At 41.8% G+C, this 27,911-nt stretch overlaps 2 protein-coding genes and 1 long non-coding RNA gene across 12 annotated transcripts in view; 2 read left to right on the top strand and 1 right to left on the bottom strand.

The window, feature by feature from the left end:
* OSBPL1A (oxysterol binding protein like 1A) overlaps positions 1–2,335 on the top strand; it is a 256,420-nt gene extending 254,085 nt beyond the window's left edge. For all 7 annotated transcript variants that reach the window (XM_049901659.1, XM_049901658.1, XM_049901660.1 and 4 more), the window contains one exon: positions 586–2,335. In XM_049901659.1, the coding sequence (XP_049757616.1) occupies positions 586–688 (103 nt within the window). In that variant the 3' untranslated portion in view covers positions 689–2,335. The remainder of the gene's footprint in view (positions 1–585) is intronic.
* CABYR (calcium binding tyrosine phosphorylation regulated) lies at positions 2,275–27,825 on the bottom strand. Of its 4 annotated transcripts, XM_049901670.1 has the most exons (6): positions 27,493–27,825; positions 24,474–24,648; positions 24,319–24,372; positions 7,463–7,810; positions 3,700–4,303; positions 2,275–2,354 (listed from the first exon to the last, which is right to left on the bottom strand). In XM_049901670.1, the coding sequence occupies exons 2-5, from the start codon at positions 24,619–24,621 to the stop codon at positions 3,705–3,707; spliced, it is 1,149 nt and encodes a 382-aa protein (XP_049757627.1). In that variant the 5' UTR covers positions 24,622–24,648; positions 27,493–27,825; the 3' UTR covers positions 2,275–2,354; positions 3,700–3,704. The 4 variants fall into 4 exon arrangements, with proteins under 4 accessions (XP_049757627.1, XP_049757626.1, XP_049757623.1 ...); XM_049901669.1 differs by having other exon boundaries at positions 2,275–4,303; XM_049901666.1 differs by lacking the exon at positions 2,275–2,354 and having other exon boundaries at positions 4,234–4,303; positions 6,521–7,810.
* Positions 26,959–27,911, top strand: part of LOC126085888 (uncharacterized) — a 61,827-nt gene continuing 60,874 nt past the window's right edge. Inside the window, exon 1 of the long non-coding RNA XR_007519362.1 lies at positions 26,959–27,110. This is a non-coding gene — a long non-coding RNA (uncharacterized LOC126085888). The remainder of the gene's footprint in view (positions 27,111–27,911) is intronic.

Raw genomic sequence — 27,911 nt, 5'->3', positions numbered from 1 at the left:
ATTCTTTTAGATAAAAATATTAGAACAGCAGCAGCCTGAAAGTAAAAATGTAGCGTTTCATCCTAATTCAACATCAAGATCTTTGTGAAGATGGGGAGAAACAAACAGCAAAAAAACAAAGAAGCTTTGGGGGGCATTTACTATGAACGACACACCACACATTAAGTATGTTGTAAAAGTTTCCTTATCCTTTCTAATTGCTTATAACAGTGTCTTCTAGTGGAAAATAATGAGTAGGGCTGGAGAGTGAATTAGACAAATATATTGGTTCTATCAACCCTTTTTTTTTTTTTTATCAACCCTACAAGATGGAAGATCCTGCTTCTGATAAGTAGTATTGCCAGATGCTGCAGGACACTGATAAACCTTTTGTTTGGTATCATTGCCTCTTTTGGAATATTATTCTATACACATGTTCCTTAAAGAGAGAAACTATCACAATTTAAAGTCTCATTGGAAATCCCTGTCAACACCCAGCAGGAAGAGAGCTGCAGCAGCAGGGAGACACCGCACCTGGTGAAGCAGCAGATAGCCGGTGATTTCCAGCAGCATCCCTCATAAATCTTGTACTTTCTCTTTAAACAGGTGGTTCCATCAAGGTCCTAATCCCTACAACGGTGCACAGGACTGGCTTTACTCGGGCAGCTACTGGGACAGAAACTACTTCAATTTGCCTGACATTTATTAAAATGCAGACAAGTCAGGACAGTTGGCTAATTTACAAATAAGTCTTAAACCTATGTTTAAAAAAATTGTTTTTTCTTGATTTCTACACATCCTTTACAAAAAAAGCCCACTCATAACTTGAATTTCACCCAACAAAAGTAGGGCATAAGGTCGTCTTGGTGATGAAAGTCTTAGGAAGAACAGATAATTTTGCTATTCAAACATATTTAATTTGGAAAGCTATTTTATATAGAGGTAAGAGAAACTGCTGGGGAATACGCTTTTTATGATTGCCATATTTACTGAAGGTTGATACATAAACATAGTATTAGCTTTATGAATTCTACAGTAATCCCAAATCAGGTTATTTTGAATATTTTTATGCTGTCATGCTTGAATGTTTTAAATGTAACTTTGAGATGTTTAGAATTCTCCTATACAATATTTATTGCTCAAATGTAGAGGTTATATCATTTTGTAAAAACTCCATTGATAAGATGGCTTTTCTTCATACTAATCCCCTCAATTTTACCCATCCTCACCTCCAGAAACAAAAGCCTGAATCAATAGGTATTCTTGATTTGAAAATTCTAAAAGAATTAAACTGGGAAAGGTATTTCGTTTATTGTAGTGCTGTGAATTTACTTTTATAATTGCCTGTAATCAATGTCATTAGAGTTCTAAGATATTTAAATTGTACATGTTTGAATTGAAAATATGTATAAAATAAAATCTAGCAATTCACAAAAATGCCCTAGAAATACAGCTTTTAATCATCACCACTACATAATGACAAACCTTTTTAAATGCTTCAACTTCCAGTGGAAGGGGCCACAGAGGAATTAGGTTGCACTCATGTATGTAAGTATCAAACCATATTGAGGTCTTGTGCCTTTCAAGTTTGCAAGGCACCTGTGTACTTAAAAGATCTATGGAGACCTACTGTACAGTAGCTTGGCCCCCTTTAATTGGGGTACATTAATCTTACGGTATTGATCCACTCACACAAACCCGACTGAGGTACTGCTCCAAAGGGCCTTAGGTAGATGCCAGTAAATTATTTTAATTTCTATCTTCAAGTTAATACGTGTTATAATGAAATAGTCTACCTAATGCTAAATAAAGGCTTTAGAATGTTCCTAAAAGTGTGGTTTCTTTTAAAATTCCTAGTACACTAATGCTACCACTTAGTACTGTCCTAAATTATCAAGACTGTTCTTACAAAGAAGTCCTTTTAGTGCCTCAGTCCCCAAGGTCCGAAGAGATAACCAAAGTCCCTAAGGGCCAAAGAGATAACCAGACAACTAAGTAGGCAGTTAGCACTTGGTCAATGCACTCTGGGTAGATACAGTATTGTGGAGAGGTACTGTTATACTTATTTGGTGTGAATACCAATTAGGGAGTGATTAAGTGGGAACACTTGGCCAGAAAACTTGTGACTAGATCCGCTAGAATGGGAATGGTTAAATTTTTTTTTTTAACATAACATATATGAGTTGGAAAATGCTGTTGCTTCACAAGTCTAAAAAGATTTAAGGTCTTTGCATTAGGTTGCTTGTATACCTTCTAAATTATAAGAAAAACAGCAAGAATACAAGGTTTATGCTTGCATGAAGTTTATTGAAATATGACGCTTGGTGGGTAGACTCCACCTTGAATGTCGACTTAGACAGCGTCGTTTTCAGCATCTGTTAGGAATAACAAACATTGAATTGTTTAGCTTTAATGAAGACATTAACAGGTGAAATGAATGGAAGGTCAGAAATCCAAGAGCTGCCTACCCCCTCTGCTTTTCTTCTAAGCTCTTAACTAATCTGGTTAATTACCGGAGCTTTTACAGTAAAATATTCTAGCGTTTCATGCTGAAAACAGCCATTTGACAGCTCCACTAAAAGTCCTTGAAGAGGATGAGTAAGTAGTTTACTATATGGAGATGGCATAAATGCACACAGCCCTAAGGCATTTTGATAACTGAGAGTTGTCTGTTCTTAAATCTAGCAACTGTAGTACCTTGCGTTTGCGAAGGAAATCTGGCATTGGTCAGTCTCTGGAATGTTCAGAACTTGAAAGCACAACGAATTGTTCTAAGTAACTGAACTCCTTGGTGCGAGTGTCTAACACTTGTATTATGTACGTCTAACCTGTCTCGCTGCTATCTGCCTCAGCTTGACTTCTGATCCATGAATCTGATTATGTCATTCTGCTGTTTAAAACAATACTGGCTTCCCATTGAACTTTAAGTCCAAATCTCTCTCCTTGTCCCTCTTAACCTCTCCAGTTTCATCTTACATATACTCTCCCCCAGCTCCACCCAGCCAGTCGTCTCATTTGGGACTATTTTCAGTTTCCCAAACCTTCACGAAACTCTTTCCTGCCAGAGGACTCTTCCTGGAAGCTCTCAGGTCTGGCTCCTTCTCATACTCGGGTATCTGTTTAAATCCCCTCATTGAGAACGTGCCTGAATACCCTATCTAATAAATGGCAACTATTAAAGGAGGGCCCATAGCAGTACCTGGCTTTTTTTCTTTATGCACACACTAATTTACCTTTTTGTCTGTCTCCCCTACTAAGGTGTAAATTCCATGTTTTGCTTACTGTTATCTTGCTCTCCCATGGGTCCCAGCCTTCAGGTCTTATCTGTGCTTCTCCCCACTCATTAAACATGCCAACTAGATGACACAGTTCCCGTATAAGACTATTATCTTAAATCCATCCCCATTTAGCCTCTGCCAGAATGCACAGAACAGGTATTCAAAGGTGACTGAGTTGACTGGCTGATGTGTTCTTAGATTAGCACCAGATCCTTGGTGTAGGTCATGCTGGTGCAGTGCACCAGCTGTGCATTTCTCAGAAATTGGTGAGAAGGAAGCTGAAGAGACAACCACGTCAAATTAGAGTGTACCCAGGTCACTGCATATTATCTCAATTCAATTTCACTTTTTTTTAATATCTCAATCTCCAGGTCAACAAATCAAAATGCCGAAAACTCAAGCATGTTATGGGCCACGTATTATGGTAGGAAAATTCACCTACCAGTTTTAAGTTTCTGCTCTGCGAACATGGGCAGTAGTCACGGTAATTTCTCCAGCAATACCGTAACTTCCAAAGGGTGTACGTTTGTCACCAGATCCTGAACTTTTTTTGGCTACATCTTCTACTGGGAAAGCAACAGAAAGAAAAACCGGGCTTTGTGGTCGGGGGGCATCTTGTCCACTTGGAGGAGGACTAGCATTCTGGGCATTTGGGGTATGTTTCTGGAATTTCTGATCTGCAGGAACAGCAATGGGGACTTGGACTGCAGCATATCTCTTCAAGGTATCTGACTGTGAAACAACAGCATGTCCAGGAAGAGGTCTCCAGTCCTGCGCTTCCTGGACGTTCGAGCCTACTAAAATAAAGGGTGGGGCACCGGTCTTCTGGGTGTCGTCCATCATCACATAGGCTGGAGAAGTAACTTTCGGTGGATGCTGCAGAAACTGTGGATCCTTAGGGTTAGATAAATAGAGGGTTGCCTGGGGAAAAGGCCCCGGTGCAGGTGGCGGTGATGGGCGGCTTTGTTGGTTCATATCAGCTAGACAATAAAGGGTCCACATGTTAGAATATGGTGGTGGTTGTCCTGCTTCGCTTGCTGCTATCGCTATAAAAAAAAAAAAAATTTGCAGGCATTAAAGATTTGGTCTCTGTATCAGGCACTATGCACAAAAATGTCTTTGTAAATTTTTTTTTACATATAAACAAACATCTGTAGTTATATGTGCCATAAAGCATGCTATAGAGAGGACTAAGTAAATTGTGTTTGGTAATGTGAACGAAGAGAGATTCCCTCTAGCTGGAAAACGAGAACAGTGTTGCTCTGATAGCAAGTGGCAGCAGCACTAGAATTGTGGCTGAAGAAGCAATCTTATCCTAAGTTGCTGTTCCCAGGCACTTAAACTTTATAGACATGGCTTCTACAGGGTCCTCAGAGAGAAAATGGACAGTCAACAAAACTTCCGGCTTTACAAAAAAAATCAACTGAAGGGTATGTTAAGCCATTGAAAAAGGGGTTAATGCATCTACAGAGTGATGTTTTCTTTACTGGTAAGAGTCAGCACTAGGCGTCATCTTTTGTGCACATAATCAAGTATCTCTGGCCCTTTACAGGTGCACCATTATCTCCCATTAATTTGTCACAACTGCCACATAATCTAGGACCCAGCACCCCAGAGAGTACCCCTTATTATAGGCAAGGTTTGAAATCATAGGCCCTGGGTGGTAGTACAAGGCTGGCCGGCCTCCCAGGGGCTCCTTAAGATTAAAGTACAGAGAAATCTAGGAGTGCCATCCATCTACGTACATAGAGGAGTCTACAATGTCAAGTCTGACCTGCCTAATGAAGACAGTACTGTCTTGGAGAACTAGTCCCAGAAGAAAGAAGTGCCTGATGGAGTAGTTTTACTCCTTCACTTTGTCCAAATGTGTTGATGTCGCCTTGGAACACTGGGCCATCTCTCCCTGGTGCGGCCTTCTTCCCAGAAAAGAAAACAACACCATGCACATGATTAAGCAGGTATGTTTTCAATAGCTCCAGATACTTTGAGTTGATCTTTCTTCAAGCTCAGTAAAAAATATGTACAAGCCAAGTCTCTGGTTTTTAAAGAGAAGCGATTGTTCAATAGCTGTGTTAAACATCCTCTCAGTGCGGAGACTGACTGTTTTACCGGAGGGAAGGTAAGCACTTGAAAACAGTGACTTGGTATGAAGTGCTGCTTAAGCCACAAGTATAATACCAGTCCCACATGCTACCGTCCCAACGCTGCCCTCTGCCTTTTCAGCTGTACAGAATCCCCATCACACCGCCAGACAGAATTTGATCTTTTCTGAACACCTGCTTTGGTAACACTTCTTTATTATCCTGGCTCTGGTAAGAGCCAAAGTTGAGAGTGTTTCTGCAAGAGGAATGGGGAGATTGGCTTATGCATGCCCCATCCATCCCTAAAGACAGAAGGGCTCCTGCAATTGCCTAGGCAGGGCAGGAGGGTGAGCAGACCAAGTCTCATAATTAGATGGAGAGAGGTCAGATCACGTCTGTGTCACAGGAAAACAGTGGTGGTTGTTCAGCAGCTAGGAAAGCAGTTTGATTTGGGCACTTGTCAGGGAAACTGACAGAAGGAAGCCAATCATCCGAACTGTAACCATTGTTGCTCAAGTGCCTGGCGATCCTTTCTGCTGCTCATCCGTTCCTGGTCCCCTGTGTGACAGAGGTTCAGCCTGACCTTTCCTCTGTCCATCCAGCTATGACGTTGCGCCCTCAGCTGCAGAAGCTCCCAGGCAGGAAATGCATGCTTGACCCAGCTCCCCAAACCTGGTTGCAGAGCTCTCCTGCCTCAGCGCGAAAGCAGTCAAACACACCACCATTTCTCTTTGTCCTTCTCCTCTTCCTAAGAAGTGGAGGAGGTTAATGCCACAACCTATGTAAATGCACTGCTGTAGTTTGACTTCACATCCACATGTGAAAAATTTCAAACCACCTAAGCACAGTTTTGTAATAGGAGCACAAAATGGTTAGACTGCATGAGTATGCTATTTTTTTTTACCCGACAACAGGCTCTAGTGTTTTTTACAACACGCCTCTAAAAGAATAGCACAAAAGTGCTAGATGACCAAACTCTGGGGATGTCGCTTTAAGATCACTCACCTCATGAATGTAAAATCTCAAACACAGCAAAGCATTTAAGTAGGTTTGGCATTTAAAAAATTATTGAAAATAAAGACTTTTGATCTGATCTGAAGGGACCCTAGCTAGATGGTTACCTGGAATACAGATGTCACCTGAAATGCAATTTGTAATTGTATAAGAATCTCATTTTCTTACCTCGCTCCATCAAACCTTATTCAGGTGCTGCTTCCCCTTCCGGTTCGATTTCTGGTTCTTTAAGACCTTCTGGAACAGGATTGGGGGAGCCACTGGATGATTCTACAGATGTACTTGAGCGTACATCTTTTGCAGATCCCCCAGAGAACACAGGTTTGACCTCCATCTCCAGGGGGGCAGAGTGTCCCCATGACTCATCCTGCCCAGGATCGTCAGGGACTACAGCACTGAACTCCACTTCAAGGTGCAGAGATTTCTCAGAACCCACTGACTGGACAGAGCCCTCTGCGTGCAGGGGTTGTGCAGCCACCTCTTGCAGACCTTTCAAAGAGGTGTCAGAGAGCAGAACTGTTCCTTCTGCCTCCAAGTGTACTGAGGACGCACGTTTTTCTTCGTCCTCCAACTGTACCACAAGTTTTGCGGAATTTACTGATTTTGCAGACATGCCTGAGGCTGTCTTGGTTGCTACAGGTTTTGGACTAACTGGTGGTGACTGCTCATTTTCTTTAAGACAAGCAACTTGATCAGTAAAAGGGATAACTATCTGTTCTGGCATTTGCTCGACAAAAACTCCTTCAGTCACAGGCACATCATTATATATAGATGATATATGAAGGGTTGATGTAACCTCAATATCAGCCTGAAAAGCGACCTCAGGAGCTTGATCATAAGCAGGAGGTTCTTGTTCATCCTGCAAGGGGAGTGGGGAAGCCGTTGATGGTTCAGCCTTATCGTCTTTGGGTTTAGGACCTAGATCTACATGGACAGATGTTTGGCTCAGAACCTGCATTGCTACCACCTCTCCAGAACACACAAGAGGGGACACCACCGTATCTTCAACAGCCTCTGAGCTCAGCACCTCCTCGGGAAGAGCAGGCATACTTGTTGCCACATCCACCATTAAAACGTCAGATTGATCAGAATGAACAGATGAAATTTTACCTAACATCTGGGCAGCAAACTGAGCTGGGTCAGCTGGGACATAGGCAAACTCTGGTGGGACAGCTGCTGGAGATGGTGATGAGGGTGGGGTGGTAACCTTAGGAGTGGACGGTTTGGAAGAAGAACCAGAAACTATTTCAGGTACGTCCACGTGCTCTGAGAGTTCGGCATGCACTGATGGAAACTGGGTGGTTTTGTTGCTGAATAGTGGCTTGGCTATATTGTCCTCCTCTGTGTCCGTAGACTTTTCCTTCCGTGTAGGTTCTGGGGGAATTACAGACGCTCTTTCTGGCTCTTTTACACATTCTGGTTTCTTCTCTTGTATCGTTCCTTCTGACCACTTCTCAACTGAAAACATCAGCCAGATGGGTTAATCAGCATAGATTCCCCAAAGAAAGAATTTTAAAGAAAGTAGCAGTAGGATGAGCATTCAAATGTCAAGACACACGCAAATAATAAGACTTTGGCTTTATTTCCCAGTATCTGTGACTTAGCATGGGTAAGGAAACGTTCCTGACCTTATCCACTCAAAAGACCCTCCCCCCTCTGTTGGTTTCCATACAAACAGGGGACTACAAAGCACTGTGGCAAACCAATCAGCAGGTAGCATCCTAAGCCTGTCAACACCAGGGAAAAGATCCTAACTCTGTGCCTAGAAATAAGGAAGCTGAAAACCTCCATGGACAAAGCTCCTGATCCAAAATTCCAAACAAAACTGGGAGAAGGAAAAAAAACAAATTCTTCAACGTGGGCAATAAATAATCTTCGGCTGGTGAAAGAATAACTTATTAATGAACCAGAAGCCATTACATTAATAAAGGCATTCCTCACTATAAGAAAATTGGTACCTAGAGCGTATCTTCATTAATTGCTAAATTAGGGCGCTCTAGGATCTTTTGACATTAGAGTACATCATATATTCTAACCTAAAAGTGATAGCCCCTGGCATCTGTGTGCTAATGCAGCCAAAATTGAAAGCAGAGTAGAAAGAGATCTCGGGATCCACAAGTATGGACTCAGTGACTCTTCGGGTATGGGGAAAATTCTCATGGCTTGAAAAGTCAAGACAGCTGATGACGCAGAAACTCCCAGAGCTGGAAAACCATTTTCTGGCCTCAGCATTCTGTTTATCACCTACACACCTGTCTAACCACATCTGCTTGCTAATAGGGAAGCATTTCCCTAACATCATAGTGAAATCCACGGGACAAGTAGAATTTGCATTACAAGAATGTGTTTGAGTCCGGTCAAAACTTGATTGGAAGAGGTGTTTTCATAGGTTCAGCTGCTTCCCAAAGAACAGTGTCCTGCAGTGTCTCCCTCAAGAATAGTGCTGAATTAATTTAAATTCTAGAGCATAAAAAAAAAAAAAGAGCATGGACACTACCAAATCCTCACATGTGGATGAGAGTTTTAAACAAAAGACAGGAAAGCCACATCTACTCTTACCGCTCTCTGCTTAGAACAATAACCTCATTTTCCTAACCATTCACCTCCTCAGGACTTCCTTATCCACTTTTTCACAAAGCCCTTTCACCCATCCAATGCATGTTACCAACTGCTTGCATTATGTGTAAAACAGGATACTAGGCACTGCTGAGAATATACAGAGTATTAAGACATGACTTCACATAGCTTACAGTTCAGTAGGGGAAACAAAACAGATAACACAAGTATAGGTAAAAAGTATAGGTACATAATGGTCGTACTAAGAAAGACCTATGGGAGGTTCAGAGAACAGAGAGGCTACTCTGGCTGGAGGAATAAGGGAAAGTTTTATTTAAATAAGTCTAGCCTTGAGAGAGTTACTCTTATACTTAGGAAGAAAAAGTTGCAAAAAAATGTTGCTTCCGTTATAATGAGGAAATGCCAGATAAACCATAAAATCATTACATTTTCTTGAGCTATCACACAGCTGAAGTCACAAGACAACCAAATAACCAGATTTCCAAAGAGAAGCCTGGCCTTGCAAGGGATAAGGGACAGGAGAACTGTCTCAACTGTGGGAGAGCACAGAAAGAAGCAGCTGCCACCATATTAGCTGCTGGTAAGCTATATCTTAATGAAGGAAGACTCGTTAACAACCTGTGTTATGCAGATGACAACCTTGCTTGCTGCAAGTGACGACTTGAAGCACTTACTGATGAAGATCAAAGACCACAGCCTTCAGTATGGATTACACCGCAACGTAAAGAAAACAAAAATCCTCACAACTGGACCAATAAGCAACATCATGGTAAACGGAGAAAAGATTCAAGTTGTCAAGGATTTCATTTTATTTGGATCCACAATCAACACCCATGGAAGCGACAGTCAAGAAATCAAAAGACGCACTGCACTGGGCAAATCTGCTGCAAAAGACCTCTTTAAAGTGTTGAAGAGCAAAGATGTCACCTTGAAGACTAATGGGCGCCTGACCCAAGCCATGGTATTTTCAATTGCATCATATGCATGTGAAAGCTGGACAATGAATAAGGAAGACTGGAGAATTGATGCCTTTGAATTGTGGTGTTGGCATGGACTGCCAAAAGAATGAACAAATCCATCTTGGAAGAAATAAAACCAGAATGCTCCTTAGTAGCAAGGATGGCGAGACTGCCACTTACATACTTTACGTGTTGTCAGGAGGGATCAGTCCCTGGAGAAGGACATCATGCTTGGTAAAGTACAGGGTCAGTGGAAAAGAGGAAGACCCTCAACAAGGTGGACAGACACAGTGGCTGCAACAGTGGGCTCAAGCTTAACGATTTTAAGGATGGCACAGCACCGGGCAGTGTTTCGTTCTGTTGTGCGTGGGGGTCACTATGAGTCGGAACCGACTCGACAGCACCTAACAACAACAAAGCTAAATCTTAACATACTGTTAAAGGAGCCCTGGTGGCACAATGTTTAAGCACTCGGCTGATAACTGAAAGGTTGGCAGTTCGAACTCACCAGTGGCTCCATGGGAGAAAAGGCCTGGCAATCTGCTCCTGTAAAGATTACAGCCTAGGAAACCCAGAGGGGCAGTTCTGCTCTGCCATGGAGACTCACTACAAGTGGGAATCAACTCAATGGCACACAACAATAAAAGGCTAAATGTGGGATAGCTTGGAGCTCCACACCTGAGGGGAAACTCACCAGCCCTATTCCAAGGGCCTCATAGGAAAGATGGGGGTAAACCAGAAGACCAGAGAGAGCCCCTGAGTGGGGCAGGCTGCAGGAGGTGACTGGCAGCTACCCTGTGGGAGAGGCAGTGTGGGGCTTGGGCCCAGGATCCTATACGAACACCAAGCAGAGGTCTCCTACCTCTGGGGCAGAAAGTGGAAACCCTGTGCATGAATGGAAGCAAAAGACCACAGACACAAGGCAGAGTTTAGCTGCCACATGGACAAAGGGCAGGAACACTGAGAAAGCTGCACACCTGAGGCTCAGGTACACGGGGCCAGCCTAAACCTGAAGAGGTCCCAGAACAACAGACTCCCCTGCCTTGACCAGGAGCCTGACACTGAGTAACAAGCAACAGCAGGCTGCCACCTAGCAGGCAGGTAGGCGAAAAGGGGAAGAGCTTGGCGAGAGCCCCCCTGGTGCAGGCTTACAGGGCTGGCTGAGAGCTGAGAAGGAAGGAGCAGAAACACTGAGAAACACCCTCTGGCACCCTAGCCTCTACCTTCAGCACCAGGCAACAACAGCCCACTGCTAGAGGAATTTGAGGCCTGTGGTATACTGAAGGAGCCCCGGTGGCGCAGTGGTTTAGAGCTACGGCTGCTAACCAGAAGGCTGGCAGTTTCAATCTACCAGCTGCTCCTTGGAAACCCTATAGGGCTGTTCTACTCTGTCCTATAGGGTCACTGTGGGTTGGAATTGACTTGATGGCAATGGGTTGGTTTGGTTTTTGGTTTTTTTTTTGGTACACTGAAGATAATAATAAAAACTCGTTGCTGTCAAAATCAATTCTGACTCATACCCACCCTATAGGACAGAGTAGATCCGCACCATAACATTTCCAGGGCTGTATAAAAAATAAAAAAAAAAATCTTAGGGAAGAAGACTGCCACATCTTTCTCCTGTGGTGGGTTTTAACCGTTGACCTTTTGGCTGAACGCTTAACCACTATGCCACCAAGGCACCAACAAAATCCAAACCCAACAACTCCTGACTAAACTGACCTCCCCATACACCCATTCAAGGGCCCCATAATCCTGTTTTCCACCATAAAGTCTTAAATACCTCAACCACTGATTTATTTACCATGAGCATTTTCAAGAACCTAACCAACTGGAGAGGGATTACAGTAATCCCTAACCTGCTTGCTCGGGACCTGTTTGATATGTCACTGGCACTGTATGATTTAGGAAACTCTGGAAATGCCCACTTGCCCTCACAGGCTTCCACCTGAAATTTTACCTAGGAGATTAATCTTTAGGCTTAACAGTTTTGTCTCTAGAGGTCCCCTATTAAAATACAAACATTCTGGAAAGTTGAGGCACCATGTAATTATGAATTATTAATAGTTTATCAGGAAATTTGTGATTCTGTTTTCTGAAGTAAATAGTAAAAAAGGTGTGTGAGAAGAGCTGGTTTTCAAGTGCTGCTCTGTGATGTAGTAGCTGCAAGAGCCTGGCCAAGTCAGGTGTTCAGCTTCACCCTCATCTGTAAAATGGGGATTATATTCTGACCTCAGGGAGTTTTTGAGGACATTAAATTAAATCATGTATTTGAAAGTGTTCTATGAACTGTAAAGTACGTATAAATGAGGAAAAGGGATACATTAATACTTAGTTTAAAAGGAATGTAGAATAGAAAAGTTTTGAAAATGTGGTATCAAAAATTATAACTCTCAGGATGTCTTTGATTCAGCCCTGATGAAATTTAAATTGGCTGTTTCCTAAACTGGGTAGAATATGCAGGAGATAATACACACACACACACACACACACACACACATATTTATACACTCTTTTGAATAGATTCATTTCGTAATTTTAAAAAAATTAAGTTGATACCAGATGCTTTAAACTTTAAAAGCAGGTGACAAGTGTTTACGAAAATGCAAGGCACTACAGATTAACCATTTACCGTGGTTTAGAATACATTTAGCAAATATGTACGGACTAAAAAGAACAAAAACTCACTGCTATTGAGTCAATTCCAACTTACAGTTACCCTACGGGACAGAGTGGAATTGCCCCATATGGTTTCCAAGAGGCAGCTGATGGATTCAAACTGCCAACCTTTCGGTTAGCAGCTGAATGCTTAACCACTGCACCACCAGGGCTCCTATGTACATACTAGTTACCATAACTTAAATCTATATTGGGTTTCTGATGGTATCTTGTTTATTAAGAAGGGTAAAGAACTTTTCTCTAGAGTTCTGAGATCTGTTTTAATAATTCCAAAGATTGCTGATTTGTACTCTTGAGATTATGCTTGTTGTTGAAAACTGTATTTCTTAAAGTTGTAAACTAGGTTTGCTATAGGTTGACAGTACTTATTAACCTTATGAAGATTAACCCACTATGACTTCAGTGATCAGGTTCAACTTAAACAAAAAAACTGCAGACTCTTAGAATTAGGAGCATAACTAAAGGCATTCCTCCTTGTACAAACTTATTCTTTAAGTATAATAGTGACAAACAGATTAACTTTAAAATTCAATGCAGAATCTGGATTTTCTTGGAGCCAGTAAGATAAAAAGCCCCAAGCACACAGTATTTTTAAGAGTAGGCAGAACTCATGTGGAGACTTGGGGTCCTGGGGGACATAAATGCCACACAGCATTGGGAAAAAGGCATATTCTGGTCCTGAAAGGGAAATCTGGAAGGTGTTAAAGACAAGAAGAGAATAAGAAGCGGGGTATAAAGGAGAAAAGAAGGGTCAGGTATGAGGACTGGAGGTCAGGAACTCACAGTAAAGTGCTCTGAAGTTCAGAATCAGCAGTATGTATGTAAGGCATCTTCAAGTGGAACAGAAGAGGAATCCAACTATTCTGTGTTGAACTGATTGGAATGAGGACCATCAGAGACTATAAAGTGCATGGTTTGTTTCTTTCCTCTCCAGCCTCCCTCCCTCCCTTCCACTCATTCTTCATTCAGCAATCATTAGCTGCATTTCTATTGTGTGTCAGATAAGAGCAATCAAAGACAAGACCTCCTAAAGAGCACTCTGATTAGGGACAGAGGCACATAAATGGGTGATTATGTGACAATGTGGTCAGTGCAGTGACTGAACTATGCATGGGGTACAACAGCTTTTAAGTAATTGTTCAGTTTTGGAAAAGAGAAGAGGCAGGTGTGAAAGGGGCTAGTAATTCTGCCTGCAAGGGCAGAAAGCAAAAGATGGAGTCGCTGGCCCTGGGGAAAGTAGCCATCAGGTATATCCTAGGTGATTCCTCCGTGCTGTGCCCCTTTCCTTTACTCCCCCCTTGCTATCTTCTCTGGGCCATATGGAGCAGCACCAAATGCAGTACAACGCTTGTCCCTTGCCCCGTCTCCTCCGAGTCTGTTTCTGTCCCCTCTCGCACTATCTTCCCTCCTACCCTACCCCTGTGCTCCCTCACTCCCACACATCCCCCCACATAATACTCAAACCTCCCGTCTCCCAACTCCAATTAAGGGCAAAAAAATTAAAGCAAGGTGGGTAAAAGGGCAGACACCCCTCCCTTCTTTTTGCTAAGGGAATCCTAATTAGGTTTGGGACAACAACATGCCGAGCCCAGGTGATACACCATTAATGGTCCAGTGGTTCTCAAATAGGAGTAGTGTCGCCCCTCCCCAGAAAGTGTAAATGTTGAGGGGGGGGCGCATTTTTGGTTGTCTCTGTATCTGAGAAGCACTATTGGTATTTAGAAGCCAGGACTAGGGATACTAGATGTCCCACAATGCATGGGACAGTCCCACACAATCGCCCTGTTCAAGATGCCAACAGAGCACTGGTGGAGAAATACAGATCTAAACCAGCCGTGTCAATGCTGATCTCTTTTATCAGATATTTTATCAGCCTCCCTTGGCCACAGGACAGAAATGTGGTCTGCTAGGGGACTTCTTGAAACGGTTTTCCCTACTTAATAAAAGAAACAAGTGTCACCGGTGCCACTACTTTCCACTTCTTCCTGACTTAAACATGGGCGTGACACCTGGAGCAATGGCATGGAGCCACGTCAAACATGCTAAGAATAGTAGAGCTGAGAGTCTATATCCTTGATGCTGAATGAACACCACTTCCAGATACCTGTTTTCTTAGTTATTGTTAATTAGTTTTATATTACTTGCAGCTGAAAGCTTTCCTAACTGATATGGGTCATAAATCGGAACCAAAAACCAAACCCATTGCTGTCGAGTTGATTCTGACTCATACCGACCCTACAGGACAGAGTAGGGCTGCCCATAGGGTTTCCAAGGCTGTAAGTCTTTACGGAAGCATACCGCCACATCTTTCTCCCATGGAGGGGCTGGTGGGTTCAAACTGCCAACATTTTGGTCAGCAGCCAAGTACTTAACCACTGTGCCACCAACCCCCTTATAAATCAGAGGTGGTAAACTAACATGAAAAGAGGGGGACTGTGGTATCTACTGCTATTTAGATACCATGCCCATTTCCTGTCTTTATTCTATAAATTCTGCAATACCCATTCCCCTACTAGGTGCTTGTGGAATTCATTATAAGGTTTAGGATATTGTGAAGTTTTTAGTCATTTTTTAGCTTCCTGTTCACAAAAATATCTAGGCTATATGGTATACATCTTTCTCTTCTGTGGTACAAATTCAGGATCTAGGATTGGTTATGAAGAGGAAGAGAATTCGTTTGGATTTTCTACAGCTGTGAATGAATTAGTTTTATTTCTTCCTCTGTGTGTATGTGTGTCATAGTAGACATCTTTGCCCTGGTCCCCATCTCAAGGGGAAAGCATTCAGTATTCACCACTGAGTATAAGCATAGCTGTAAGTTTTTTGTGCATGCACCTTACCAGATTTAGGAAGTTCCTTTGTATTCCTTTAAAAGTATTTCTTGTAGAGCAAGTCTGATGGCAATGGATTCTCTCAGCTTTGGTCTGAGAATTTATTTTTCTTTCTTTTAAAAATAAATAAATTCACTGGGTATACGTTCATTCGGTATCCCTGGGTAGTGCCAATGGTTAAGGACGGGACTACTAACTGAAAGTTTGTCAGTTCGAATCCACCCAGAGACACCTCAAAAGTGAAATCTGGTGCTCTGCTTCCAAAAGGTCACAACCTTGGAAACCCTCTACACACTTGGGAGTCGCCATGTGTCAGAATAACAACAACAATATATTCACTCTAGATTGGCAGTTTTTTGCTTTCAGAACTTTGAAGATGTCATTAAATTGTCCTTTGGCTTCTGTAGTTTCTGTTGAGAAATCAGTTATTAGTCTTACTGTTGCTTCCCTGAAAGTAATGTGCCCTTTTGCCCTGGCTGCTTTCATGATTTTCTCTTTCTCTTTGTTTTTCAGTAAACTGATTATGATGTGCTTAAGTATTTATGTGCTTTGTGTTTATCCTGTTATGAATCCACTGAACTTCTTGAATTTGCAGGCTGATGTCTTCTGATCAGACTGGAAAAATTCTCAACCATTATTTCTTCAAATACTGCTTCTTTTCTATTTACTCTCTTCGTTCTAGAATTCTACTTACACATATATTTGATCATGTCCCCCTTTTGTTTCCTACACTCTGTCCTGTTGTTTTCTCTTTGCTTCAATTTGGATAATGCATATTACCAATGTTCCCCGCCCGTTTTTTAACTCTCCTAATTTGTCTTCTGTTAGTAAAGCCATCCAATAAGTTTTTATATGGCTGTTATGCAATAACCACTTGTTTTGCAGATTCTAACTCTACAGAAGTTCATCTATTCATCCATTTTTCCATCTTTTCAGAACAAATTAATCATAGTTATTTTTCAGTCTTTGTGTAATGATGCCAATTTCTGGATCATCTTTAGGTCTGCTTATAGTGAATGTTTATCTCTTTATTCTTAGTCACTTCTTCCTCCTTCTTTGAATGTCTAATAATTTTTAATTATGTGCTAGAAATTAATATGATACATTTGTACAGGCTCTGTGTCATTTTCTTCTAAATACTGTTGATTTTGTTTGATTGCCTTGAGACTTGGTTTTAGGCTTTGTTAAAGTGGATATATTTCATTTTTGTTCTTAGGCCTAGCACACTGTCATCATTCCTAGGGTGCAATCTTTCTGAATTCTCCACTAAATGCTCAAGGCTTCATAAATGTCTCTTCATTCTGGCTGGGCCTGAACACCAAAGTCTTCCCCAGCACTCTGCCACCTCTCAAATCTTTGCTCAGTTCTCAGTCCTCCAGAATTTCTTCTCTGCTAAGCTTCCTGGGTCCTTGCCCCACACATGAGCAGCTTGTAAGTTAGCCAAAGACTCAAAGGGAATTTTTGTACAGACTTCTGGTGTGCCTTCTCTACAAATACCACCTATCTGGTACTCTGTCCCTCAAAGCCTAGCCATACTGGCAGCCCCAGACACTGTTCCTTTGTTTTCTCTTCTCAGTGATACTTCTGCTCCCTGCTCAGGCTCTATTTTTGTGCACCAGAATTTGAAAAATTCCCTCAAGGAGAAAGCCAGGGTGAATATAGGACTTTCTGTGAATACCTTCTCCCAAACCAGGCATTGGACTTTGTGTCATATAATTCCTGCAGCTTTTATGGTTTATAATGGCAGAGTAAGTCTAATATGTTACTCCATCATGGCTGAAACTAAAGTCCCTCCTCCTCCATTGAATTTCACCAATTACACTGTCTAACAATTGGTAGGAATTTAAATATTTGTTAAATGGAATAACTGCACTTTGAGGAGAAGTAGGATTTGAAAGGTGGAAGGGGGAACCCCTGGAGGGAGAAGCAGCATAAGTCAAAATCAAGTGACTTGAAATTACTCCGTATTTTCTAGGAGATGCCAATTAGTCTGGTTCATGAGGGTATGAGGTAGGAACTTATTGCAAAGGTAGGTTAGACTCAGATTACAGAAAGCTTTGCATGCCATGCTCTTTTTTTTTTTAAAAAAAAAAAAATTTGCATACTCTGACGTGGACATGCCAAAAATCTTACGTTTGCTTTCTTTAACTGATCTCGTCTTGCAATAAGATGCTCATTTCTGCCCAATGGGAGAATATACTCGATCTTTATCAAATAAAAATATCTGTCTCTTCTAAGTTTAAAAGTCTGTTTTAGTTAATGACATAGTCTTTTGGGGTATCTTGCCTTTATCAGTGGTTCTCCCTCACCTAAAGAAGGAATCTGGGTGCTAGGGTAAGCTCTGGCCCTAGTCTACATGTTGTTCTTCTCTACTGGTTCTCAATTACCTCTGACAGAGGCATAACTAATACTGCCTGGTCTCTGGGTATTGATCTCCAATCTTGTTATATTCACTACTCAAGTGTTTTGACTTTGTGGCAAGTATGGCCTGTTTGGTTACCCCCACTCAAGGACTAGCAGACTCCCTACCTAATTTGGTCCTCTTTAACATATGAAGCCTGGCTGCCAATTTTTATTTTATTCCAGGCTTGAACATTATATACTACAGGCCTCTGCTAGGGGCTGTGAGTCACTTCACCTTTTCCCATCCTGACTCCTTCAGCGAACTTGCTGGTCAGTACTCCAAGACAACCCAGAAACATCTGGACCCACTACAGGTCAGACACGGATCACAGGAAACCAGGAGTATTATCTCAGGCTCATCCGAGAAATGACTCTCCATTATTTCTAATTTATTGCTTCAATAAAACTATTTCATTCAATAAATATTTGTTAAATGCTTGACATATGACAATTACAGCATAGGTATTTGTTGAACGTGGCATGTTGTTGTTCTTGTTAGGTGCCATCGAGTCAGTTCCAACCCATAGCGACCCTATGCATAACAGAACGAAGCACTGCCCGGTCCTGCACTATCCTTACAATTGTTGTTATGCTTGAGCCCACTGTTGCAGCCACTGTGTCAATCCACCTTGTTGAGGGTCTTCCTCTTTTCTGCTGACCCTCTACCAAGCATGATGTCCTTCTCCAGGGACTGATCCCTCCTGACAACACATCCAAAGTATATGAGACACAGTCTAGCCATCCTTGCTTCTAAGGAGCATTCTGGTTGTATTCCTTCCAAGACAGATTTGTTCGTTCTTTTGGCAGTCCATGGCATATTCAATATTCTTCACCAGCACCACAATTCAAAGGCATCAATTCCTCTTCGGTCTTCCTTACTCACTGTCCAGCTTTCACATGCATACGACGTGACTGAAAATACCGTGGCATATGTCATGTTAATGCAGCACGGAGCTAACCACACGACTTCTCTGACAGGCATACATTCTTCTAGACAACATCCAGGAATGCAAAGAACAACCCTTCTGCTCAGGTTATAGGGAATTCCAATCATAGATTCTACCTACCTTCCCTATTTCCAGTTTCTATCTTACCTGGCACCTTTTTAAGCTGTACCCACATCCAAGAACCACACCCCGTTACCAAGGACTTGCCACTTTCCTTTCCCTCCAAGCAGGAACTGACCTTATATTCTGTCTTCCCTTTTCATCCTCTATGACTTATATGAAAAGTAAAATCTTGATTCTGATAGCTTTGGCTCTTAAATGAAAAACTCAGCTCCAGAAATTTCAGGAAAATCTCCTCTCTTAATGAAAACAGGCTCCTGCAAAACTCCAGAGCATTAGATTTCTTGCTATGAACTTTGGTGACTCCAGACTGAGTAATGACTTCCTTGCTCCAGACTATATTTGCCTTTCCCCTAAAGCAAATTCATGCTTCAATCGGTAGATATCAACAGAGAAAACAGAAATAATTAGGGCTTATCTAGAATCAATGTATACTAATATTTAAAAAAAAAAAATCCCTATACCACTGAAGAGTCTGTATTTGTGGCTAATAGTTATTAAAATTTCTGGATAGCAAAGTGACATACCCAGCCTATAAGACTAAAACCAAGATGTTCTCCCTTCACGCTTTCACCATGTCTTCTAGTGTCTCTGACCTCATCGGCAGCTGGTTTTACTTTCCTTTATACTTGTCCTAGCTTTTCTGGTTTGCCGTATCTGCTTCCCAACCCCGCCCCAATTACTCCCTCCTAGCTCTGGTGCTGCAATAGTTAAAGCACCCCCTGCTAAAAGAAAGGTTGGCTGTTGGAACCCAGCAGCCACTGCATCGGAGAAAGATGTGGCCGTCTGCTTCCGTAAAGATTACAGCCTCAGAAACCCTATGGGGCAGTTCTGCTATACCCTGCAGGGTCGCCAGGAGTCGGAATTGACTCAACGGCAATGGGTTTGGTTTGGAGCCCTAGTGGTACAGTGGTTAAGAGCTTGGCTGCTAACCAAAAGATTGGCAGTTCAAATCCACCAGCTGCTCCATGGAAACCCTAGGAGGCAGTTCTACTCTGTCCTGTGGGATAACTATGAGTTGGAATTGACTTGATGGCAGCAGTTAATCCTGATTCAGTTTCTGGCTCCTAGCCTGGTACTCTAACCCCAATTCTTATCTATGCCATTTGCTCAATGATTTATTTGGCCTCCTTTAGTCTGAACTGTTCCTCAATTGATTAATCTTACCACAATGGGAAAGCATGAAGGACCTAAAGCCCCCTCCCAACATCATCACCAGGTGACCGTTCAAACCTTTTCTAAGCTTAATAAAATCCTTACCTTGGTATAAATGGTTATAACCTTGCTTCAGCAAATGCAAGCGTTCAAGGAACAAAAAAGTCAGTTGGGTGCAATACCCATCCCTGTTCAGGGAATCAAAATAGCCTTACTTAAAAAAAGGCTGAGGAAAGTGCAGAGCAGCATCGGAGGTCTAAAGGTTGGATTATTATTTAACCACAAACTTTAGTATGGATAGGCCTTAAAAAGATATCTTCCTTTCTTGTTTGTTTAAGTAAGAGTGAATAGTCACGTGTGTGTAACCAGGTATAAAAATAAGGCATATGAATAGAACTTGACATAAAAATGAAAAGACTCAAGATAATATTTACCAAGACTATTTAATATGAATAAATAACTCAAGATATTTAATGATACTGCTATGTTGCTGCATTAAAAAAAAAAAAACTTTTTTTTAAAATGTTGCTGCATAGGAATTGAAATTGCGCCCAGTGATCAGCAGCAGTTCATGACCATAATTACTATTACATGGCCAAACCAAGGTGTCCAGGATCTGTTAGCTCTGCCTCTGTTGGGATCCAAGACAGGGCTGATAATGGGAAACCGGAGCCAATTAGGCTTAGGAGGATGGTGATAGTGAGACATCATTTGCCGTTTTCAAAGAGAAACCACTGCCCTCTTCACTAAAGTGGTGAAAAGATCAGAATTAGAACAATCTGGGTTTCAGCTTCCACACCAGAAGGTGGCAGGGGAAGAAGTGAAAAGTGTGATGAAGAAAACAGGGCTCTCCCTTCACTCCTTGAGTTCATTAATCTAAGGTTTTTTGAAAGGACTCCTAGAATGCATTCCTTACTCCATGGTGGAAAGAATACAGGCCATGGGACCAGGAAGATAGAAGTACAAATCCTAACTCTGCTAATTACTCAGTGTTTGCAAGCCTGGAAAAGTTATTTATCATTCCCAGCCTCAGATTTATCTACAATAAGACGGGAATGATCACCTACTTCATAAGGTTGTCTGAATTAATTGACAAAATGTGTTAAAAGTGCCTAGGACAAAAGAGCTACTCCAAAATATTAATTCCATTTTCTCTCTCCCTTACTAGCATATACTAAGTGGTGGGACTTAAGAGAAGGATGACTCTTTTGCTTTAAAATGTCACCTGAGTTTCTAAAATTTAATCAATTAAAGGTTCATTTGAATTAATGAAGAAATTCTCCTGTGAAGATTGAGAAAAGGCAAAGTTTTCATTTATTCATAAGATAGTGATGATCTGTTTAATCAAACTGCAGAAAAATAAGAGGAAAAAAATAAGAAAAACAAGAAAAAGTTTCACAGCATGGGCTGCTTTGAAAATGGGGCATACTTGGGTGAAATACCACAATCAATACCCTTGACAGAGTCAGGGACCTAGGCTCTGGAAAATGGAGAAAAGATGAGTAACGACATAAAGAGAAGTGAAACAGTCTGCTCCCACGTCTGGCTCTCTTCCTTCTTCCTCTTCTGTTACCTGACTCTGCATGAAATTTTGAAGCCATTGGGGAAGTAGATAAACACTATTGGCCCTACAGTGAGGCCCACCAAAAATGGGGCTCTTTCTAAGAGAAAGTGCAGAATGACGTGTTCAAATAAAACAAATGGTATGTGCAAGGAGATACATTTACCTCCAAGTTTTCCATGCATATAGCCAACACGGTGGTAATGCTGCTAGGCAGCAAACTCACCTGTTTGATAATACTTTTGTAGAATACAGCATCCCCATGGGATTCTTGGGAAACACTTGTGTCTGTCATGCTCATATTTGGCATGTGGGAGAGGAGTGGGGACCAATGCACTAGAGATAACAGCTCTTATGTCACTGAATTCTAATACCTGGTGCTGTCTTTAGACTTGTCCAGCCTCATGCTGAAGAGACTGAAAGACCAGAATAAGGGCCACTTGACTCTGTCCTCAACAAATCGTTCATTTCCCCATCTTACATTGAAAGCTTGGGAGATCCTCAATCCTTAGGACCAACAGAAAGAGCATTACTGGTGTTGTTATCCATATTGAAAACTGGAACCCACATAAAAGAAGTTCTATTTGGAGGAAGGCAAAGATGCTATCTGTTGTATCTACATTTCCATTAAGTAGAACTAAATAAACATGCGGTCAGATATACTGAGCTCCCATAGGGACGGCAGTTGGTGAATTAAACCAGTTGGAAGATAGGAAGATGTCACTCAGGGGAGGATATGCTCTACCAAGTAGGAACCTTACGGTGCCTGTATATTCCCAAATAGTCCCTCTTTAGACCTGAGTAATGCTTTCCTGGATGCAGGTAGACTTGTGCAGTCCCTTTGCCAGGATCTAAGTTAATGGATAGTGTCTGCCCAATAAGAAACCATTTGGGATAACAATATACAGCTGACAGACAAAGGAGCTAAGCTGACATTAGACACTGACACTGAACTCTATATTTTCTGGTCATACCCTCATGTTTCCTTCCCATCTCCTCAGTAAACGAGAACAACATTCATTTCTACTCTATTGCCTAAAGAGCCTTCACTGGGCAATCTGTTTCTGCAGTCATACTGTGAACCTGCTTTCAGGATTATGTGTATGCTATTTCAATCTTGTTGATATTTTTAGTTATTGGAAGAAAAAAACAGCAGCATCTCCAATCCTTTGCCTCAGTCAAAAGTATGGCTGTTCCAGTAACTCAGTCTGTTAACTGATCTCTGACATTCATCTAGATGCACCAATATCCACATTAGTTTAGTCCACTTACTAAGTTAAATGGCGGATAAATTCTTCATAGTTAAATCACTTAACCTCAAAGACTACCAGTTCGTTACCTTTCCACCATAAAGAGTCACTGACTTTATCACCATTCTCAAACATAGCTAGCCTGCACACGCACAGTCCTCTCAACCACAGCTCCTGTGTAAAGAACAAAGGCCATAATAACCTTGACTGCCTCATGGGGGCTGGGTGACAAACACACGTGGTTAATGTTCTTGCACTTTTCTGTATATCCTGCTGATGGTAAGCAAGTCCCAGACCTCTTTCCCATAGTGAGCTGAGAATGCCATCAGGACCCTGAAGGGAAGCAGCCCAACTAGATAATAACACATGCCACTTCAAATGCTGACCTTGCTATTCTTAATCCTGCTTTCTGTTTTGGGTGTCTGCTTTCACTGCCAATGCAAACTTACATGATTGTTACACTTTCCTAGGTCTTATTCCTGATTTCTTCTTACCTTGGCTGTTATCTATTAATATCACCAAACTGGCAAAATATAAAAGTGGCTGGCAGCTCACTGAATCCTGTCTTTTCTTTTCCTATTTAAAAATGTTGGTCAACCAATGAAGAAAGAATTATTTCCCACACTGACCATGACCTTTGTTTCCTCTCTTCCTCCACAAAATTCTGCCAAATTTTCTTGACATTCTTTTAGACACGTGTGCCTGTCCCTACAATTTGACCATTATGTCCTCTTTTCCTTTACTTGTCTGCCCAGGTTTCCATTATGTAAACTTGGCGTTTTCTTATTTCTCCCCTTTTTCACTGCTCCTCTGTCAATTCCATTTCATGCTGCCATATTCACATAAGATTGACGTTTACACATAGCCACATAATCTTAACAGCACAACTTTCTTCTACACAAATATATAGCACTATGTCACACTATCTAGACCATTTTCAATGGAAACTGATTTCTTCACTACCTAGAGACTCTCCTGGAGCAGAAAGAGTCAGAGAGAGACCACCTAACTGATCTCCTGCCCTCCAGCCTGGACTGCAGCTAAATCATCACAAGAAAAAAAAAAAAAAGGTGTCTTAACATTTCCTTATACAACTTTTCTAAGTAACATATCTCATCATATCTGAGAAATTCAATTCTCTTAAAGTTCACCCTATTTTCTTAAAGAACAGGACTTACTGGAAAGGGTTGAAGTCATAGTTTATACACACTGTTTTAGGTCTTCACGTACATTTGTTATGCCACATAGTTTGCAAAGGGTGAGCTTTTCCTATTTTTTTTTTTTAGAAAAAAATTTAGAATTCTCTGAAGTTGCCAGGCCCCAGATTTTTTTAAAAAACCAACTTAATAATAAAATAAGGCATCACTGTGATTATTTAAACAGAAAATATCTGTGAGCATATTTCTTGAATTTGAATTTATGCTAGTAATGATGCAATCATTTATAACTAGAATATTATTAAAACTATCACTTGTGACTCTTACCTTTAATCTGATGAAATTGTTTAACCAGTTCTTTTATATCCATGGAAGTGTTTCCTGAAGGAATAAATGCAGAAAACCAGATATAGATACATAAAATTTACAATTTAAAATTCTTTTTCAAAGCAACAAATATATAACCTCAAGCAGTAACAAACCTTCTCGAAACAAAATAAGTTCTTTAAAATAAATTGCAGCGAACTGGGTGATGTTTGCCGGATTGGTTTTGAGAACGGCTCTGCTAACCCCCTCCAGTAGAGTCTTGAGGCCATAGGGCACGACAAGTCTGGGCTTTGAAGAAATCATTTTGGCAGGATATCTGTAATCTCAACTCTAATAAAGAAAAAAAAAATCTTATAAATAGCACATTCGTTTATTAAAATATTATGAGTTAAACTATAGTTTCTAAGAACAAATTTATTCCCTATTAAAATTATTAGCTTTAGTTCTAATTTGTAGGTATTTTTTTTTTTTATATATACTGGTAAAAAGCAGCCCTGGTGGTACAGTGGTTAAGTGCTTAGCTGCTCACTGAAAGGTCGGCAGTTTGAACCCAGCAGCCACGTCATCTTCAAGAGGAAGATGCTTCCATAAAGATTACAACTTTGGAAACCCTATGGGGGGCACTTCAACTCTGATCTGTAGGGTCGCTATGAGTGGGAATTGACTCCATGGCAATGGGTTTGGTTTTTTGGTATTCTGGTAAAATGGGCTAAATCTTGATTGTTGTTAAAAACCAAACCAACCCACTACCAACAGCTTACTATGTGCAGAAGAACGATCTAGTACTATCAAAAAAAATCCAAGGGAAAAGTCCTGCCAGGAACCGCAGGATGATATTAAAAACAAAAAACAAAATATCAACCAAACAAAACATGTTTCTGAAAAATTAGTGAATATTTTGTCCAGTAACATTGCAAAAAAGATGAATGAAGCTAATTTATGTTTCTAAACTGAGTCCTTGTAAACCACATGGGTCTGGAAACAGTACAGTATTTCTACAAGAAAGCCTCTTCTTTCCTCATTTCTAAATATACCCCTGACATTGCTCAGCTTTACGTATGCATATCTTAGCTTTAAATTTTTAGCATCAATCAGATATAAGTTATTTGTGGTGCTATTTTTATCATACCCCACCACCACCATGTACGTCTCTTTCTTCCTTTCTCATATCCTCCCTTAATTTCTGCCCCATTTTTCCCTCTCTTTCCCTTCACCTGCCTTGCTGGCTTTCACGTGGTAGCAAGGGTATTGGATAGCCCAGTCTGTAGTCCTGAGAGTTGCAGGGGTTGCCACCCTAAGCTCCCTGTGTGTCAGTATATGTATGTGTATTCTGTCTCATTCTGAATAATGATTTAAGAAAGATTATAAATATACATAAGAAACAAAAGAACCAGTTCAAATAAAAATCAGTTCAGTGGTAAGGAAGAAATGATGTTAGAAAAAATAGAATGATGCTACAGGTAAGGTTAGAACCCTAATGCAATACTCCTTCACTTTAACAGAGATGGGTGTCAAATCCATCCCTGAGTTATCAAGCAGTCATCAAAAATAGGAAACAATTGGTTGAGTGATTCAGATTTCCTGAATTAAAAAAAAAAAAAGAGTCAGTTGCTTGGGAGAATCACAGCTATTCTGGACACTGAGACCCAGGAGAAATTTCTCCCATGTGTCCTCATAAAGAGGAGGATGGTGGTGATATAATGAACCATGTCCTCAACAACATCCCTACAGTAAATACAGTAATGAGTTTCATGGGGCAAGTGGCACAGTTTAGTTACAGCAATTATGTAAGGGTACAACCTCTTATAAAAAGCAACGAATATGTCATAGCAAAATGCTGAATATTTAAAAACATATTTCACCTTCCCAAAGGTCAGAAAAAAATAAGTGTTAGCCAAAGCAAGCCCTTTGAGAATATAATTGTATTAAGTGTATTGAGTCCCTTAATGAAAATTTACTGCCAGAGTATCATTCAGTAGGACCTTTATTGAATTAAACCATCTTTAAAAAAAAAAAAAAACAGTAGTACAGCTTTGGCTAGTCCACATGTTAAATTCTGAGGAATGTAGGCAATAATGACATAATATGTGTATGACATATATACATACTATTATATGATAGGGTCACCATGAGTCGGAATCGACTCTACGGCACTGGGTTTGGTTTGGTTTTTTTTTTTATATATGTAAATATGTATTTTATATACATATTTTTTCATCAAGTATATCCCTTCCACCCCAGTGTGAGTATACAGATCAAGCTTTTGAAAGTGGCTTACCAGCAGCCATGATGACGGAGCTAACAAACCCCTCTTTCTGTAGGCAATTAGCAATGGGTGCTACCAACTGCTGGGAGAGGAACCAGGCAACCCGTGAGCCACAGGTCCTAATCGTTCTCAGTAGGGCTGTAGGTCACCACTCCACCTCCACCAGCCGCTTTGGGATAGTGCCCCAGAACCAGGGAGGCTGAACATCCCTACAGTGCAGCCCCATATAAAGAACTGTCCTATCCAAGTTGAGAAATACTGTGACACCAAGCGTAACTAAAGCAACGGGCACTCTGACACTGAGGGATATTTAAAAGTGACAGTTAAACAATTCTCTCTAAATCTCTCCTTTTAAGGAATACTTGTCAAAAACTAACAGAAAATTTACCTCCCCTCCCTACCCACCTCCACCCCCGACCCCAAATCGTAAGCTCTCGCTTTCCCAACACCACAGGGGTAATGCTTTGGGAAGAAAACGCTGTGTGCGGCTGAGGAGACAGGCGGGGACTTCAGAGCAACAGAAAATGTAAGTGGCACGCACCACTCGCTCCCTGAAGACCTAAAAACTGGGGTGTGTGGGCCCCGCTGTACGTCTGAGCTCGTCGTGCCGTTTGGTTTGGTTTGTTTGGGGGAGAGGGAGGTGGACGTGGCAGAGCGGCCGTGACCGATATGGCATCCACTTGTCCAGGAGAGGCAGACGGCGGGCCCGCGGAGGCCCCGGCGCCCGCGATCCCCGCCCTGGCGCTAGCCGTCCTGTCGCCGCACTCGCGGGTGTCGGCCGGGCCCCGCCCACAGGCCTCCCACCCGGGACATTCTCCGCCCTCCCCGCCCCTTGCAGCACTGTCGACCTCTCCACCCTGCGCCTAAGTGCCCGCGGAGCCGAAGGCTGGCCTTTCCACCACACTCGCCTTCTGCTTTCCGGCTACGCTTTAGAGAGCTTCCACGATGCCCCCTTGCTGGCGGCTCCTGAGAGAGTGCGGCCAGCCGGCCTTTTATACCGCTAGGGACGTCAGTGCGTGCGCCACAAAGCCCCGCCTTCTCGTGGAAGGCTCGGGATGGCCACGGGAGGAGGCGGGGCCTTAACGGTCGCAGCCAATGGGAAGTCGAAAGGGACAAACGCTGGAACTCCCGGTGAATACTAACAGGCTCAGGGAAACTGGCGTTTCCAAACTGCCAAGGGTCGGGGAGTAGGTCAAGGCGATGGCCTTTCCATCTTTGGTCGCTCATCTAAAACAAGAGCTGGTGTGGAAGGAAACAGATTTATGGTACTCCTAATTGCCATCACCGTCTCTGCCCGCACTCCCTCATAATTCGTTAATCTCTTGGG

The sequence above is a fragment of the Elephas maximus genome, chromosome 11 (assembly GCF_024166365.1).
Source record: "Elephas maximus indicus isolate mEleMax1 chromosome 11, mEleMax1 primary haplotype, whole genome shotgun sequence".
In the NCBI taxonomy this organism is placed as follows: Eukaryota; Metazoa; Chordata; class Mammalia; order Proboscidea; family Elephantidae; genus Elephas; species Elephas maximus.
Note: the sequence above shows the minus strand (reverse complement) of the source record. Positions and strands in the feature narration are given on the sequence as shown.